We start from the raw sequence: 16,419 nt of genomic DNA, 5'->3' as shown, positions 1-16,419 counted from the left end.
GTCGCCCCAAGGGAAGCTGGTACATGAAGTTCTTGAGTGGTTCACCGCAGTGGGTGCAAGTAAGTACTTGTTGAACTGATGATCTCTGATGGAGTTCTTGAGTGGTTCACCCCAGTGGGTGAAAGTAAGTACTTGTTGAACTGATGATCTCTAGACCCGATACATGTCCCGGGTTTTAAAATATCGCCCGAGACATGGCTCGGGTTTCGGGATAACTTCCCCCCTCAGTAGAGAAAATAGTTTGGGGTGGAAGAGAGAGCCGCCAAGCAGCCGTCAAGGGCCTCAGTGCCCACACAGGCACTCAGGTGCGTCGTCCAGGAGCTCGTCAGCTCAAAGCTCGAGGGAGCCATTTTTATAAACAACCGCAATGGACCGCACTCCGCTAGCTCCTCCTCCGGGTCGCCCCAAGGGAAGCTGGTACATGAAGTTCTTGAGTGGTTCACCCCAGTGGGTGCAAGTAAGTACTTGTTGAACTGATGATCTCTGATGGAGTTCTTGAGTGGTTCACCCCAGTGGGTGCAAGTAAGTACTTGTTGAACTTATGATCTCTAGACCCGATACATGTCCCGGGTTTTAAAATATCGCCCGAGACATGGCTCGGGTTTCGGGATAACTTCCCTCCTCAGTAGAGAAAATAGTTTGGGGTGGAAGAGAGAGCCGCCAAGCAACCGTCAAGGGCCTCAGTGCCCGCACAGGCACGCAGGTGCGTCGTCCAGGAGCTCGTCAGCTCAAAGCTCGAGGGAGCCATTTTTATAAACAACCGCAATGGACCGCACTCCGCTAGCTCCTCCTCCGGGTCGCCCCAAGGGAAGCTGGTACATGAAGTTCTTGAGTGGTTCACCCCAGTGGGTGCAAGTAAGTACTTGTTGAACTGATGATCTCTGATGGAGTTCTTGAGTGGTTCACCCCAGTGGGTGCAAGTAAGAACTTGTTTAACTGATGATCTCTAGACCCGATACATGTCCCAGGTTTTAAAATATCGCCCGAGACATGGCTCGGGTTTCGGGATAACTTCCCTCCTCAGTAGAGAAAATAGTTTGGGGTGGAAGAGAGAGCCGCCAAGCAACCGTCAAGGGCCTCAGTGCCCACACAGGCACGCAGGTGCGTCGTCCAGGAGCTCGTCAGCTCAAAGCTCGAGGGAGCCATTTTTATAAACAACCGCAATGGACCGCACTCCGCTAGCTCCTCCTCCAGGTTGGAGTGCGGAGTGCGGTCCATTGCAGTTGTTTACTAAAACGTTGTTTGCCCAAGATGCCAGTGGTTTGCAGTCAACCTTCACTATCAGTCCTCCTTTCTCCCATTCATATGATTTCCAATAAGAAACTTTATTTGGGGAATCTGAAATGTAAAAATGTCAAGACATTCCAAAAACCTAGTGGGAGAAAATCCCTCTTTCGGCAAGATTGCTCCAATATTTTTATGGGTCATATTGCTGGTTTGTGACCTCTCTTCATTTGGGCACTGTTGGGCTCTGACCCCTAAACATGGTAAATGTGTCTAATCCCCAATTAGCATACTCCACTCTCCAGTAAAGCCATAATATATGGTGCAAGAAAATACCCGAATGGAAAAGTTGATTGTCACCTTGATGTACAACTCATTTTATAATCAACTTCACATTGTTTTATTATTGATGATATGAGTTTGTGATTTCCTGAACTGGTTTAAGTTGTATTGTGTTTTTGTTCAATGTATTTTTGAATGTTTAGAATCATCAAGTACATTCATAATGATTGATTTAAATAACACCATCCATTTACTGAGCATAAATACTATCTGTTGCTGTACTCAAAATGAGCAGCTGCTAAAGGAAATACAGTGGAAGGCCCCTTAAAAATGTGCAGTTTCTTCCCACACAAACATGAGGCAAAATGTCACATGAGCATTTACCCTTTATTGCTAAGGTGTTGCAGATCGATGATCAGTGGAGAAAATATAACAACAGATTTAAATGTCTCAGTACATGGCTATGAGGATGTCCTTAGGAACAATCTGTAATGCTGACATAGTTAAATTACTAGGCAGAATTCATGGCACTGAAGAATTTCCCCATGAACAACCTTTTATGTATAAGGTTACATTTTCCAGTACTTCACCCAAAAAGGCACATTTGAGGTTAAAATATAGTTGCTGGATACTGCATTTGAGCATCCAGATATTGTGTTCCAAATAGTGAATGATCTATCACTTTATTCAGTGACACTGAATGTCTTCATGAAGAGAAAATGACTTTGATAATATCAACATATCCTGCAAGTCCAAATGAATGATGGTTGAGCTGAAATAAGAAGCAATCTGAATTACAAGGAGTTTACGCAATTCCAACCATATGAGTGAGGATGGGAACATAGAAATTAAGATGAGCACTTCTTAAACAGAACATGAATGGTGGTGGCTATCATTTGTTAGCTAAAAGCACAGGTGTAAAGTATTGCATCTCCTATGAATTAGCAGACATCTCAGCATTGTTCATTTTCGTAAGAAACTGTGATGGACATATAGTGTGAAGAAATCATTTGAACCATTCGCATTTTAAAAATTAATGGCTTTGTGGTTACATATGAGTGTGATTATATAGGAGCATTCTCTGAAAGGATCTGGCAGAATGTGTTACGTGTTGATGGGGCACAATCTTGAAACACATGGTATTGAAACTACAGGAATCTGGAAATGCAGGCCTTTAAATGAACATGCTAAGATGTTAATGTACATTGACACATTTTGATTTCTTGTTGGTGGAGGGTGTGGAGTGGAGTGGAATGGCTGCGTAAAGTCCAAGTCTGAATCAAGAGTTTTCTGGTTAGGTGGGTATGAAAGCTAAATGCAGGGAATCGGTAATGGCATGTAGTAGTACTTTGTCTGTCTTGTGTATGGTCAAAGAGTGCTGCAAAGTCCAGGCCCTGAACCCACAATATGATACTTAAAGTCAAAGGTTTTGTGGTACTAGAATATGGACTCAGAAATAATATTTGACCATAATATCTTGTCAAAATATTTTGAGCCCCAAATTATAATGGTATATAATCTTGAAGGAAAGAATATCAGTTGGGTTATAACATTGATTTGATTAAACTATTTTATATCAAATAATGTACAAAACATCATTTCACAGTAGTATACTATCTTGGCATAATTGTATATTTCAAAACAGGTTCAAATATTGCTTTTAATGTGTTTTTTGGGCTATATATTTATTAACTAAAAACATCACAGAAAATTATTTGCAGATGGTGAACTATAGAGTATTTCAAATATAAATAATATTTATAGAAAACACAGATATTCTGCAAAATATCTTCAGTTAAAGGGACATTATGTTTTCAAATTCAACCCCAAAAAACACTGAACTGTTCTGGTTATGTTGGGCAACACGACCATAATTCCCCTATTGCTCTACAGTTCAACATACCACATTATATCACATAGGAATCACCAAGTCAATCATAAATTTTGTTCGATATTACATCTTTGATGATGCCAATGAAGCTGTGATGCAGGGTTTAGGTACTGAGCCTGGTTAAAATACAAGATCTGCATTATGTGGTCACTAGGCATGTATGTTTCTATTCCTCAACACTTTTAAGAAATTCAAAGTTTTTTTTTTTATAACCATAACATCCATTTAATAAAAAAAAATCAGTGAATGTACCTTCATGCAAATATCTACATGTATCTATAAATACAAATACAATAAAACAATAACGTGCATCAAAACAAAAACATGTTCACCAACTGGAGGTTTCAATGTGGATTCCTACGGGAATCACATGATTCTAAATGTGGGTTTCCATTCCCTCTGTATGGAGTTCTCTATGGCAGAGAGTTCTGCATGAGAGAATGAATGTCCTTGTGCAAATGCACTTTAATATATATTTTTCTACAGAGGAATAAGCCCTTCCACTACACCCACAACAATTGTGAAGATAACCCGGTCTTTGTCTCACCCTGGAGGGAAAGTTACACCAACCCTGTGCTGGACAAATGTATCCTATAATTGTCAAAGTGAGAATGGGTTAGATCATAGTTTTAGCATTATCACACACTTCAATGTTTGTGTGGGGCTCCCAGACTTTCAAGACTAACTTTGAATCACCCACTTTTCCATATCACTAGTAGATTTAGGGCAGTTGTTGTTTAGATCTCCTTCTCCATCAATGTGCTTATGCCTGCCAGGAATCCCTTTGAGAATTCCTGGCATGTGTAAAAAGTCAATTTGATTGCAAAACTTACTTTACGACCAATTGTAACTTGGTGAATAGGCCCCAATGCTTTTATAACTTGCTGTTCAGGGCACAGAAACTGCACAACATTAGTTTCTCAATGTGGCCTGTTTTCTGGACATTGTGCATTTTGTGTGTTACGTTTGAGCCTTCTGCTGACCTCGTGCTCTGGCAGCCTTAAAGTGCAAGCAAATTCTTCCATTGAGATATTACGGATAACTAACACATAAAAATCTTACATGACTGTGTAACAACAATAGCATAAACAAATATAAATTCTTGATTTGTTTGTAGCAGAAATTCGGGAAATAAGTGGTTCTATTAATTTCATTCATTTATAATTGCTTACTATGCTGACAGCATAATATAGCATTCTCGTTCTCAAACGATGTCCATTCAGAATTAGGCAACGTTTTTATAAAATTAATCTACTATGGGTTCTTGATTTAGAATGGAATACAAATATCATACTATCAGACCAAATGGTACAGCTGAAACAGAGCATGTTGGTTGTTATTTGCCAGGAGTTGTCGAATCACACTTGCAAAACTCAAATAACCACAGAATGCTCTAAAAAGTCCTATTTTGCAAATTTAGGGCCTGATTAGGATGGTGGGTGGACTCATGTCCACCTGCCACCGTATCAGGAGTTGGGACCACCCGACAGGCTGTCGGCAGTCCACCCGTAGGCATTTTGATTCAACCACCATCACGGCTGTCACAATCCCAATATTTTGCATTGTGGTGGGTGTTGCTGGCTGCAGAGCCCGACGCAATGCACAAAATAGACACATTATATAGCCCTGCACTATGTAGGCACCACCACCATTGTAGGCATTACAGAACATCTGACGGTCCGACAGTGTTGGACAGTCTTTCGGGCCCCGACCATCTGTCCGCCATCCTAATGAGGCGAAAAGTTTTCTGTACTGAAATGGCGGTGGAACCACCACCGACAGAATGTCAGTGGCTGTCCCGCCACCATCGTAATCGGGCCCTTATTTAAAATGTTGTTGTTACTCAGAAAAAACAATTGTTGACTATAAGAAAAATGCTCAGTCTTTTTCTCAGTAAACCCAATACCATATTATAATAAGCATTCTGTAGTTTAGCTTGGAAAAAGAATGATTAGACAGTGAGTAGCATGGTGACATCATCCCTAACTTCTTGTTACTGCCAAGGTTAATAGAGATAGGAACTTTAGCTCACTGGCTATCACTGCTCCAATACCAAGCTCATATTGTTCTTTGTGTTTTTGGTGGATGCAGTGATGTGAATACAATATTTTCCTAACTAAACAGGCCTGGCAAAAGACACCTAACACAATTTACCCATACTATTGTTTATCTGATTGCCATTGCTTGACAATTTGCCTTCCTACCTTTATCATCCACATTTATCTCTTTTCCTTGTCACTCCTGCCCCACCTCCATCTCACATTATTCAACTATTCTGTTTGTTTCCATGACAAACCATTTAATTGCCTCTTGACCATAAGGAATTTTGAATAACCCACCTCCACAGTGTTTCATCCGTGTGGTGCGTTTTCTATGAGGATGCCAATGATCAAGCATATGCCCTCTTGATTATCAAAATGTTTTACTTCGAAGTTTTCTACCATACGAGCTTCATGTAAATACATGGTTGTTCTTTCACTCACGCATCCACACATACTTTTTTAATTGACATCACTCCACATAGCATGAACCCCCACCACCCAGCAATCTATTGTCTCGACAAACTTTACTGAAACATTTTGTATGAAAATGTTTTGATTTAGGTCCAATTTTTCTGTATCATTTTTGTTGAAAATTGAACCTTAATGCAGAGTCTCCCCGATGTATTTATTTTTTGGGCCATTTTTGCTGTGTCTAATTTTTTCTATGCACTTTGCCCCATCCGGGGCAAAGAGATAGTGTTCTTCCTTTAAATATGATGAACATGGCATATGTCAGGTTGGCACATTTACCTTCCCTATATGTCCTTAGTATATGGCACTCACGGGATACCCAGGTACTTACACATTACAGCTATTTTCACTGTAGCAGGGCTGACTCTTCCATAGGAAAGCTTTGGTATACAAGCGCTATTTTGAATAGTTAAACAAGATCCCATTTAATGATAAAGTTGAATTCTGTACAACTAGTATAGAAAAGATACTTTAAAAAAGATACATCATGCCTGTCTAAAGTCTCTTGAGGCCTTTCTGTAAGTATTCAGCTGTCACCTAGCATTTTTATGACTCCCCTGTAGTGAAATGTGAACTGCTCCCAAGATAGGGTCAACAGGCCTTGGGTGTAGGCAGAAGTTGACCTCCTATTAGGTGAATGGCCTGGGATGTATGCCCAACCCTTGGTGCACTTCAAATGGGCCTCCTCTGTTGAAGGCAGGTGTAGCTCCCACCTGGGCCTTTCTCCCCTTTTGTCCTTCTAGTCAGCGAGCACCAAAAGCAGTGGGAGGGAGTGCGGTCCTAAACCCGGTTTAGAGTAACTACTTGGATAAGCTATGAACATCCTCTTTGGCTTTAGAGTGGCAAGTCTTGATTGAATGTCACATCCTGCTCAACAGGTCTTTTGGGGGTTTTCATATGACTCTTCATTGAGGCCTCCCCTGTCGCAGGCAAATCTTAGCTGACATTTGGAATGGGCCCTTCTTTTCTCTGTCAGCCAGTCAGGCCCCAATCAAAGTGGGACTCTCTTTGAATTTACTGTGTCACACCCTGTTTGACAGCTCTGCTAGATATAACATTTGGGGTGCACATCAAAGAAGGGAAACCGAATGGTTGATGAAAGTGCAGCTTTTTTTTTTTAACCAGATATCTATCTCTGAGTTTGTTGGGGGTACAAGGGCTGCCTAAAACTGTATTTTTGTGTTAAACATGGGAGTAAATTGGGATTGCCATTGTACACTCCCACACATACCCCCCAGCACGCGGAGCCCACATTTCCCTTCTTTCTTTTTAATGGTACCTATACAGTTTCCTTTTGACAGTTGAGATTTGTGCGATATGCAGATTCCTTAAATGTAGTTCTTGAGAACTACGATTTTAAAGGCATCAATGCATTATTATCAAACATAACAAACTCTGTACAAATAATCTTAAAATTGTACCACATTTTATCTCAGAAGGACTGGCATTGATGTTAATGCAATGTACATTGTGTCTTTCTTTGAAATATAAATGGAAGCACTGATAATAGACCATCCAACCTATGTCCATTGAATTGCAAGACAGAAAGATCATATATTTAACATAATGGACTGTGTGGTGGATTCAATACTCGTCACAATTTCATAAAATATGTTAGGTTTACAATATGAATACAAAGCACAAACATGTTTTGAAGAAATGCAGTTGTCGAAAATAGCCAGACCCGATATTTTGCATTTACAGGTATGTACAGAATGGTTATTGAAAACGTGTAATATGAACAAAGTCTGATTTGTGTTTTTTTGGAACAGGTATCATCTGGTGTTGAAAAGGGAGCCTTCAGTTATCAAGGAGAAATACGAGGAAAAGATTTTGGAAAGTTCATTCTTGGAAGACAGAGTAAGGGATTAAATATTTGTTAAACAACAATTCCAATCAACGCACGCTTGTTTTCATGTTTTTCTGCCTATAATCAAATGGATTGTAGCTTATGGTTGAAATATGTTGCTTATATTTCGCCGAATGTTAAATCTGGCTGTGAACTGCTAATTACTGATACCTTTCCAGTTTTTCGATGGCATATTACAATTTTGCAATAATTTTGTAACATACAATAGAAAGATGTACATGTTTACATTATTTCAAACATTATTCTAACCTTCGAATGTTGGGAGCTCAATTGAAGACAATGAAGTTACTCAGTGATTATAATGAATGATATATGTACTCTGCTCCAAAATTCTAATGGTTGACTTCCGCTTTTTTTCCTTTCTAAGTCAGATCATTCTACCCTCAATGGGTGTAATGTTGTGATAGTTACATAGCCCTTCTGCCTTGAGCTATACCTGCTGTTAACGGCCCTCTCAATGTTATAGGCTCTTGCTTGAGGCTCGAGCTAATAATTTTGATTCAGGGCATTTAACAGCAGTTAAAATCCTCAGCAGCAGGTTATGAGGCTATAATAAGTAATATAAAATGTGGCTTTAAATTGAGATATTCTCATTTTCCTATAAACAAATATTATCTATGTGATAGATCGCGATTACTGTAGTAAGTGCAGTTACATCAAGGTGTGTAGGAGTAAAAACTTTTTGTTGTTCTTCTGTAAGATATATTGTGAGAAATTGGCAGAGGGCAGTAAAAGAAGAGTGATGCAATGAAGACTGCATCCATTATACACATTTTTAAAACATAGGGAGTGTGGTGTTATTAGTGATATAAGTAACTCACAAAAAGTGAAATGAAGTTAAATAAAGGTAAGTGTTTAAAAGACACTTCTATGAATTGCAAGACAGGAATGTATTTTATATAAACTTTTTCATATAATAAAGTTCCAAGAAAGAAAAAACTGAGAGAAAATTAATATGTTCATATATATTAGAGAAGAAAAAAGAAGTGTTCAAACCATTTCCAACTATAACACATATTGTTCCATGATTCAAAATCATATAATTTAATAAAACCAGACAGTTTTCAATTGAGTCATCTGCCACCTTTCAAGAAGATAACCAATAAACTACAAAGAGTACGATGGTAAGACAATATCCTTTGAAGTTTGATAAAGTCTTTAGTAATATCTTCTTCTAAAACAGAAATATCATTATACTATCTCTGAGCTTCATTAAAAAAAAAATGTATAACTTGACATATTTGCAAAATTCCCAGCGTTCATGCCTGAAAATATATGAAAAGTTTAGATTTATACGAGTACATTTTACATTAAATGTGTAAACTATCTCCCAATTTAAATTATTAGTTGTTCTTCTGTCTCATGGAAAATGTGTTTGCATGGTGAGATGCCACATCTCCTACCTTCTTGAAATATGGCTGTCTGCGTAATGTCCATGCCTAGGTTGTGCCCTTTTGATCATACTCACTCTAATTCTTTTTGGACTGATGCTGTTGGCTTTTTCACCCTGTGCACTGGGACACTGCAGATCATGCTTTGACCAGAAAATGTAATGAAATTGTCCAACTCCTGATTGGTATATTTAGGTTTCCCATAAGGCCATAATATATGGTGCAGAAATACACCATTAGCAACGAAATGTAAATGTCACCATTGGACTGTAGCATTTATTATGCCATCTTCTATTGTGACAGAGAAAAATTTGCTTCTGGCCTACCAGAGTAGCCTGAGTGCTACAGCTGACACCTTCAGTCATCCAGTGGGGCAAAGCTGAGGGTTGTGTCTGACTTCGGCTCCATGAGGCCAAATATCTTCTCACCTGAGGTTCAGCTAAAACAGCTTTGCTGATGTGGAGAATCTCTGAGTGGGAAGAACCTGAGGGAAGGTAACTCCTTGAGCAGATCAGCTTGGCAATGTTGTCCTGGTCCTGCAGAAGTCTTGAAGTCCCAAAATGTTTTAAGTTCCAGTTTTTCAGGGATGATAAGAAAAGTCCAGTTAGACAGAGCTAAGGATCCCAGAACCGCAGGAACATCTCTGTGGGATCAAGACTGGCTCTAGCAGAGAGCCCCAGCAGGCTCATGGTCAGGTCCAGTTGATACTGGTCAGCTAGTAGTCTGAAAGAAAAGGCCTCTTCTAGCTCTTTGTATCACTGTAGCCAAACAGGAGGCTTGCCAGCTAAGACTTGGAGTTCAATTCTTTGTCCTGGGAATAAGAGGGCATAGGTACAGTACTTAATGACTCCTCTCAGGTCACAGGCCGCAGGTCCATTCCTCTTCTGTTCTTTTTCAGGTCCAACAGTGTCTGAAGAAGAAAATGTGTCTTGGGGTGCCACATCTGTGCCTGGCACTAGCTTGTGGGAGGGGAAATCGCCTGGCTTCTCCTGAAGCCTTCCAAACGAATATATGACGTTACAACGCAAACAATTACAGCGCAAGCCACTACAATGCATTTTTAAAAACTACCATTACAACGCATACCATTACAGCATATACCATTACAACGCATATTACTTTTAGGGCAACAGTAGGGTAAGTGTTGGATAGCATTGGGTTAAAAATTACTATTCCCACTCCAGTGAATGCAACAGTAGGGTAAGTGTTGGATAGTGTAGGGGTAAAAATGACTGTTCCCACTCCAGTGAGTGCAACAGTAGGGAAAGCGTTGGATAGTGCAGGGATAAAAATGACTATTCCCATCCATCCCAAAACCCATACACACCCTAAAACGAAAAAATCTCCATTACTTACCTTAAAATGCGTTGTAATGGCATGCGTTGTAATGGTATGCGTTGTAATAGCATGTGATGTAAAGGCAGTTGCGTTGTAACAGTTGCATTGTAAAAGCAGTGCGATGTAATGACTATGTTGTAATAGATGTTTCCCCTTCCAAACCAATCGGGTAAAAGTTCTCAGGGTAAAGCTACCCACTTTTGCAGCAGTTCCTATGTGCCTATTGCAAACAATCCCACAGTGCTCACAAATATCTAAATGCAGAGCCTGTGCACCCACCCAGAAGTTTAGTCAGGATAATGATGGCCTCTACTCTGTGGGCACAATAAAAACTTCCTATGGGCAGCTTTCCCCTCCTAGGTTTGGTGCCTCTCTGACTGGGAGAATGTTAAATGTTGTAGACTTGTAAAGCGCACAGCTGCCCCAGCAACGGGGCGTCCCGGCGCTGTAGACCGCTGGGGAACCCGTCCTGGCTATCCCTGTGAGATGGTCCCTTTCTGGGTATCTCCAAGGTGAAACCAGGCATCCCCAGCGTCTGTGGGGGGCCGTTGTAGAGATGAGGCAAGCTTAATGCCCAGAGTTGCCGAGTGTGTTCCTGGTTAGAGTAGGTACCGAGGCGAGAATTATCGAGTCCGTTTTGACCCTGGTCCACGACCCTGCCGCGTCGGGAATTGAACCCTGGTCCCTGGCCGATTCTCTGCTTACGGGTCTGCCGCCTCTAACTAGTGAGCCACACCTCTCCACTGAACAAATGAAGGAGCACGTTCATGTCACATCTGGCATCTCCTTGTGACAATGGAGGCTCTTTTGAAGTAGGTTAAGTTCCCAGGCACAGGTCAACTGATCTTCCTGCAAGAGGAGCAAAAATACATCCCCACACTCAGGCCATGGTCACTGGGCTTCTGCTGGAGAACAAATTAGCCTAAGAGTTACAGACAGGTAATAGGTAATTTTCTAAATGTCCTTTTTTATTAATATTTATTAATGAATGGATGCCATCAATAAATTGGATTTTATTAACTGTTACAACTAGTTGCTTAATAATTCTGCTAAGGTCCCTAGCCTTAGATAGCAGCATTAATATTTTTCCAGTGTTTCTCTGTCGGCCTGCCAGCCTTCGTACAGTGAAAATTGCTTTTGTAGACCTGTCATTGTAAGGACATGTTAACTTTACATTTCTACACATCCTATTTTAGATAACATGCACCTTAACTGTGGGCTAGAAGGCCTACGCAGGAGTGACTTTTTAATATTTAAAGAGAGGTTTTCTATTGCTGAAAAGGTTTATTCTCACAGGTTAGGCTGCAGTTTTAATACTGCAGCAACAAAGCCACAGTGGTAGACTCTGTGTCTTATTTGTTTGTCACACTAGTCGATGGGACAGTAGTGCCGTGTTCCATAGGCCACATTATGGGCCTGATTCCGATGTCAGTCGTAAAGCCTCCGACCTACAGTTGGATTCCCCTAGACCGTGTCTGAACCCATCGTAATCGGTCGGTCGAAATTGTTTCCGACCGACTGATTACGATGCTCATGGTCAGAAGGGGAACCGTTCGGTCATTCTGAATCGGTTCTGAACGGCGTTCAGAGAATCCGAGTCGGTCGGAGCCGATTCGTACAGCTCTACTGACAGTATTTCTGACATACCGATCACGATGTAGGATTCCAAAAGGCTTTCATACTCGGCCTGTCCGACACGAAAATACTGTCGGAAACTGACTTTGGGGGCCTGGGCAGGCCCCCCTTCATCCTCAGGCCTCCAATTTGAGGTTGAGGGGGTTCCCAAGTGACCCCGCTTGTAAAACTATGCACAGTGTGGCAGGCACCATGGGGTGCCCGCAACAGGGTGCAAGGTTTTCCGCAGACACCCATTTTCCCCATAGGAGCCTGTGTTGTCGGTCAGAACACAGGCTCCCATTGAAGTCAATGGGAGACCTTTCGAACGATGATCACAAGAATCATTATTTCCCGGGAGGATCCACCAACAGCGTGTCAGTCGGGACCAACTCTAACAAGGAGTCGGGCGGTTTAGTTTCCAACCAACATCGTAATCAGGCCCTATATGTTCAATGCCATAAGTGTACTTTACGCACCATATAGCATGGTGTTACAGGAAAGTTAAATATGCAAATTATGAATGCTGTGGACAGATCACTCACTGGGGTTGGTTAGCAGACAGTCAACAAAAACAGGAGCATCAGTCCACAAAAAATGAGGGTGACCAAGCTAAAAAGATGTACTTTCTCAGTATGGCCCTTAGGAGAGACAAGGTCCCAAAAGCCAGTTACACTGTGGTAGTGTAAGAATTCAGGATGTTGCTTGGGGCAGGCTAAGCCCTTCTCAAGCAGCAAACACAATTATTCTCAGCGTGAGGTCATAATTAAACCTTATATTAACCTGTGCTTAACCCTCGGGTAGCTTGGCACAGAGCAGTCAGGCTTAACTTAGAGGCAATAAGCAAAATATTCCTGCAACACTTTGAACAGTAACACAATGAAAACACACCACAAATGCAGCCCACGACAGAGTTCAGAAAATACCTGAGAGATCCATTTTTAAGATTTCAGCAAAAATAGCTCAAAAAGGTGTAACAGACCAGCTGGGAATATCTAGTCGCGCCGGACCAGGATAAAGTCACAGGTTCAGGCTGACCATGATGGAGCACTGGCCGGCATCAGGGACCAACTGAGACCCACTGAACAGAGTGCCTTTAATCCGTGTTTGTGGAACATTGAAAGGATCACGTCTAAGATGCACCGCACAGCCGAAGCAATGCGTTGTTTCCAAGATGTGGCAAGGTTGTGGTGCGACGTCCTAATTGATCAACCTCAAAGATCCTCTTGATGAGAGCTTGTGATGCACAGTTCCCGGTCGGGGATGCTTCGTGCAATCGAGGCGATGAGTCAGTTCTGGGGGCAACGAGGCTGCGATGCGGAGTCCAACTTCATCATCAAGGCTGGCGTTGATGAGGATATATCGCACCTTGGTGCTTCAAAAGGTAATGTGGCTGCAGCGATGATGCAGTCTTTGTGACAGGTCCAATCCAAGGAGCAACAGCAAAGATGCAGTGGTTCCACTTGGGGTTGTGTCACACAGCATAGGGGAAGCGTCTTTTCTGCTTGAGCCACAGAGGCTGGCAAAGCAACCCCTAAGCCTATTTCCAAGGTTCCAGGATTGGGGTGACACCACTTGGCAACGCATACTCACAGATGGCAGAGACCAGGTGCAGGTGCAAGGTTGTTGGAGCCTTCTGTCCTTGAGGCTCAAGTCAGGCAGACAGGCAACTAGCCCTAGGAGTCATTCTGGGGTTCTGAGTTCAAGAGATGTAGGTCCATTACTCACCCAGGCAGGGGGGTCGCAGGCAGCATGTTCTACACAGAAAGGCAGCAGCATATCAAGGCAGTAGTCCAGCAGAGTGCAGTTCAGTAGAGTGGCAGTCCTTCAGCAGCACGGCAGTTCTTCTTCCTGGCAGAGTATCCACAGGTTCAAAAGTAAACTGAAGTGGTGATGAGTGAAGTCCTGCATGTATACATAGTTGTGCCTATGAAGTGCAGGAGAAACTACTAGAGGTTTCCCTTTGAAGTCTCCAAGCATCTTGCCTTACCTACCCTGGCTCCAGACTATCTACATGGGATATGTAGCTCTGTGTGTGGAGACAGGGCACAGCCAATACAGGTGTAAGTGGGGCTGTGCCCAGCTTCTCTGTCCCACCCTGCCAGTGATGGGCCATTCAAGCACACATAGGCTCCCTATTATGTGTGGCTAACGATACAACTTAAATAGATATCACCCTGCCCTCTGGGTTTTCAAGGGTATACCCTGGAGGTGACTTATATGTACTAAAAAGAAAGGGTTGGGTTTAATTTACCAGGTTGAAATGGTAGTTAAAAACTGCACACACAGGCTCTGCAATGGCTTTGGACATGTTAAAGGGGCTACTAAAGTGAGTTGTACAGTCAGAGCTGCAGGCACACTATTAGTGTTTAGTTTACAGGACCTGGGCACATGCAGTACCACTTTACTAGGGACTTATAAAGTAAATTAGATATGCTAATTGGGTATGAACTAATGTTACCATGTTTAGAGGAAGAAGCACAAGTACTTTAGCAGTGGTTAGCAGGGGTAAAGTGCACTGAGTCCTAAGCACAGCAAAAACGAGGTCAGGAGAAAAGGAGGAGGATGGCGAAAAGCTGGCAGTTCTTACAGATAGGCTATGACTGTCTGTTATAACCTGTTGTGTTGTGTGCATCTTCCTTATTACTATTCTGTCCCTTGCTGCTCAGCCATGAGTGATGTCACTTAGAATGTTGGGTGTGAGGGACTGGGGAGTTGGCAGTTGGAAGAGATGGGGCTGAGCAGCAGGGAGGCTGCTCCTGGTGGGGCTCTACAAGAGATCTAATGGTTCTTATATATGGACTTAACAGAGGCTTTACTTGAGATCTACCTTCATATTTGATCCTGTAACCTGCCTAATAAATACACAACCTGTTCTACGTTACCTGGCTACCTGAGTGATGCTTCATTATTACACTGGCGACGTTTGGAGGAACTAACGCGTGTGCTGGATTATGCTTTATGAAGCTTAATGGATTTTCAAGAGGAAGGAACTCCAAGAGTAATTCAAGTAAAAGGACTTCAAAGTAATTGCGTATTTTGAGGAAACTGACACTCAAGAGCCCCACCAGTGACCACTCCATCGGTCGCCCTAATACGTAAGTGCCAGTTCCTCTTGAATTTTCCTTGAATGTACAAGAATCTGACTGACTGAAAAGAAGCCTGGAAATGTGCAGTGACCTGTAATTTAAACCTTTCATGTGGAAGAGCGTCTGAGGCCAGTGCAACATTGACAAGCTCTTGTTGTAAATCTGCTGTTCCTGTGCTTCTGGAAACTCTGTTTGAATTTTGACATTTGATCCTGTCAGGTCATTGCTACTTGGAATTCTACTTGTTCACGTTATGCTGGCCGAGTCCTTAAGAAGGGTGTGATGCTGTGTGGCATGGAGAAATCGAAGTGCATAGGAGCAGCACTTGTAGGAGGTTTACCTATATGTTCATAAATGCAACTAAGAGTCAGTCAAGAGTGTTTTCATGCTGAAGATGTGCGCTAAAGAGAGGCATATGGGGAGTTGTGACACCGTGACAAGTAGCGATCGAGGGCAGACTTCGTGCCTTGGTGTGATGTGATTGTGCACAGAGCGCGGGCAGCATTGGCAACTTGGATGACTTTGTGGAATAAAAGATCGATTTTTGATGCCGTTTAATTGGGATTTGAGTTGAACTTGGACAAGATTGTAGCCGTTACGAGCGCGCACACTTCTTTCATTTGAATGAAAATATAGCGCGAGCGCTTACCTGTTCTGTACACGCGTGGCTTCTGGAGATCTGTTAGCTCACGTCATTACTGCATTTTGGCCTGCGTTTTCACGTTTGAATGCACGGACGTGCCGGCAACCACCCGGCTTACCGTCATTTGCGTGCCACCATTTTGTAAAAGCTGTTTTTGCTCCTACTTTGTCACGCATCGTCTTCTCGGTGCAGAAAGAGATTTTGTATAACTCGTTGTTTTCGAGCAGCATTGCAGCTTTGCCAACCACGCATCGTTTTCCTGGTGCAGGGACAGTTTGGAATTTCGAGCAACATTACAGTTTACAGTTCGTGGGAAAGCTTTTGACTTTCATCGTGCAACTGTGAAAATGTACTTTCTTCATCGTGGATCTTCGTGTATTCGTTTTTTTAAAGATGTAGTTTTTTGATGCAGTCATGCTTCACGCTCTACGGGCTGTAAGAAAGATTTTTGAGGGAGGGTAATTGCTCAGTGTGATTGCTTTATTGCAGGGTGACATCTGAGTCCAAATTCAGATATTTGTGGGACAACTCTAAGGTAAGACTGTTCTTGTGCTCACATAGAAG

The 16,419-nt window shown here is 42.2% G+C and overlaps 1 protein-coding gene across 1 annotated transcript in view; it reads left to right on the top strand.

The window, feature by feature from the left end:
- The window catches only part of CSMD1 (CUB and Sushi multiple domains 1), a 2,626,220-nt gene that overhangs the window by 2,556,776 nt on the left and 53,025 nt on the right, over window positions 1–16,419 (top strand). The window contains exon 62 of the mRNA XM_085610820.1: window positions 7,683–7,770. Coding sequence (XP_085466946.1) covers window positions 7,683–7,770 — 88 coding nt within the window. The remainder of the gene's footprint in view (window positions 1–7,682; window positions 7,771–16,419) is intronic.

Source organism: Triturus cristatus, chromosome 6 (genome assembly GCF_964204655.1).
Source record: "Triturus cristatus chromosome 6, aTriCri1.1, whole genome shotgun sequence".
NCBI classification, from domain to species: domain Eukaryota; kingdom Metazoa; phylum Chordata; class Amphibia; order Caudata; family Salamandridae; genus Triturus; species Triturus cristatus.
This window is presented reverse-complemented; position numbering and strand designations above follow the sequence as displayed.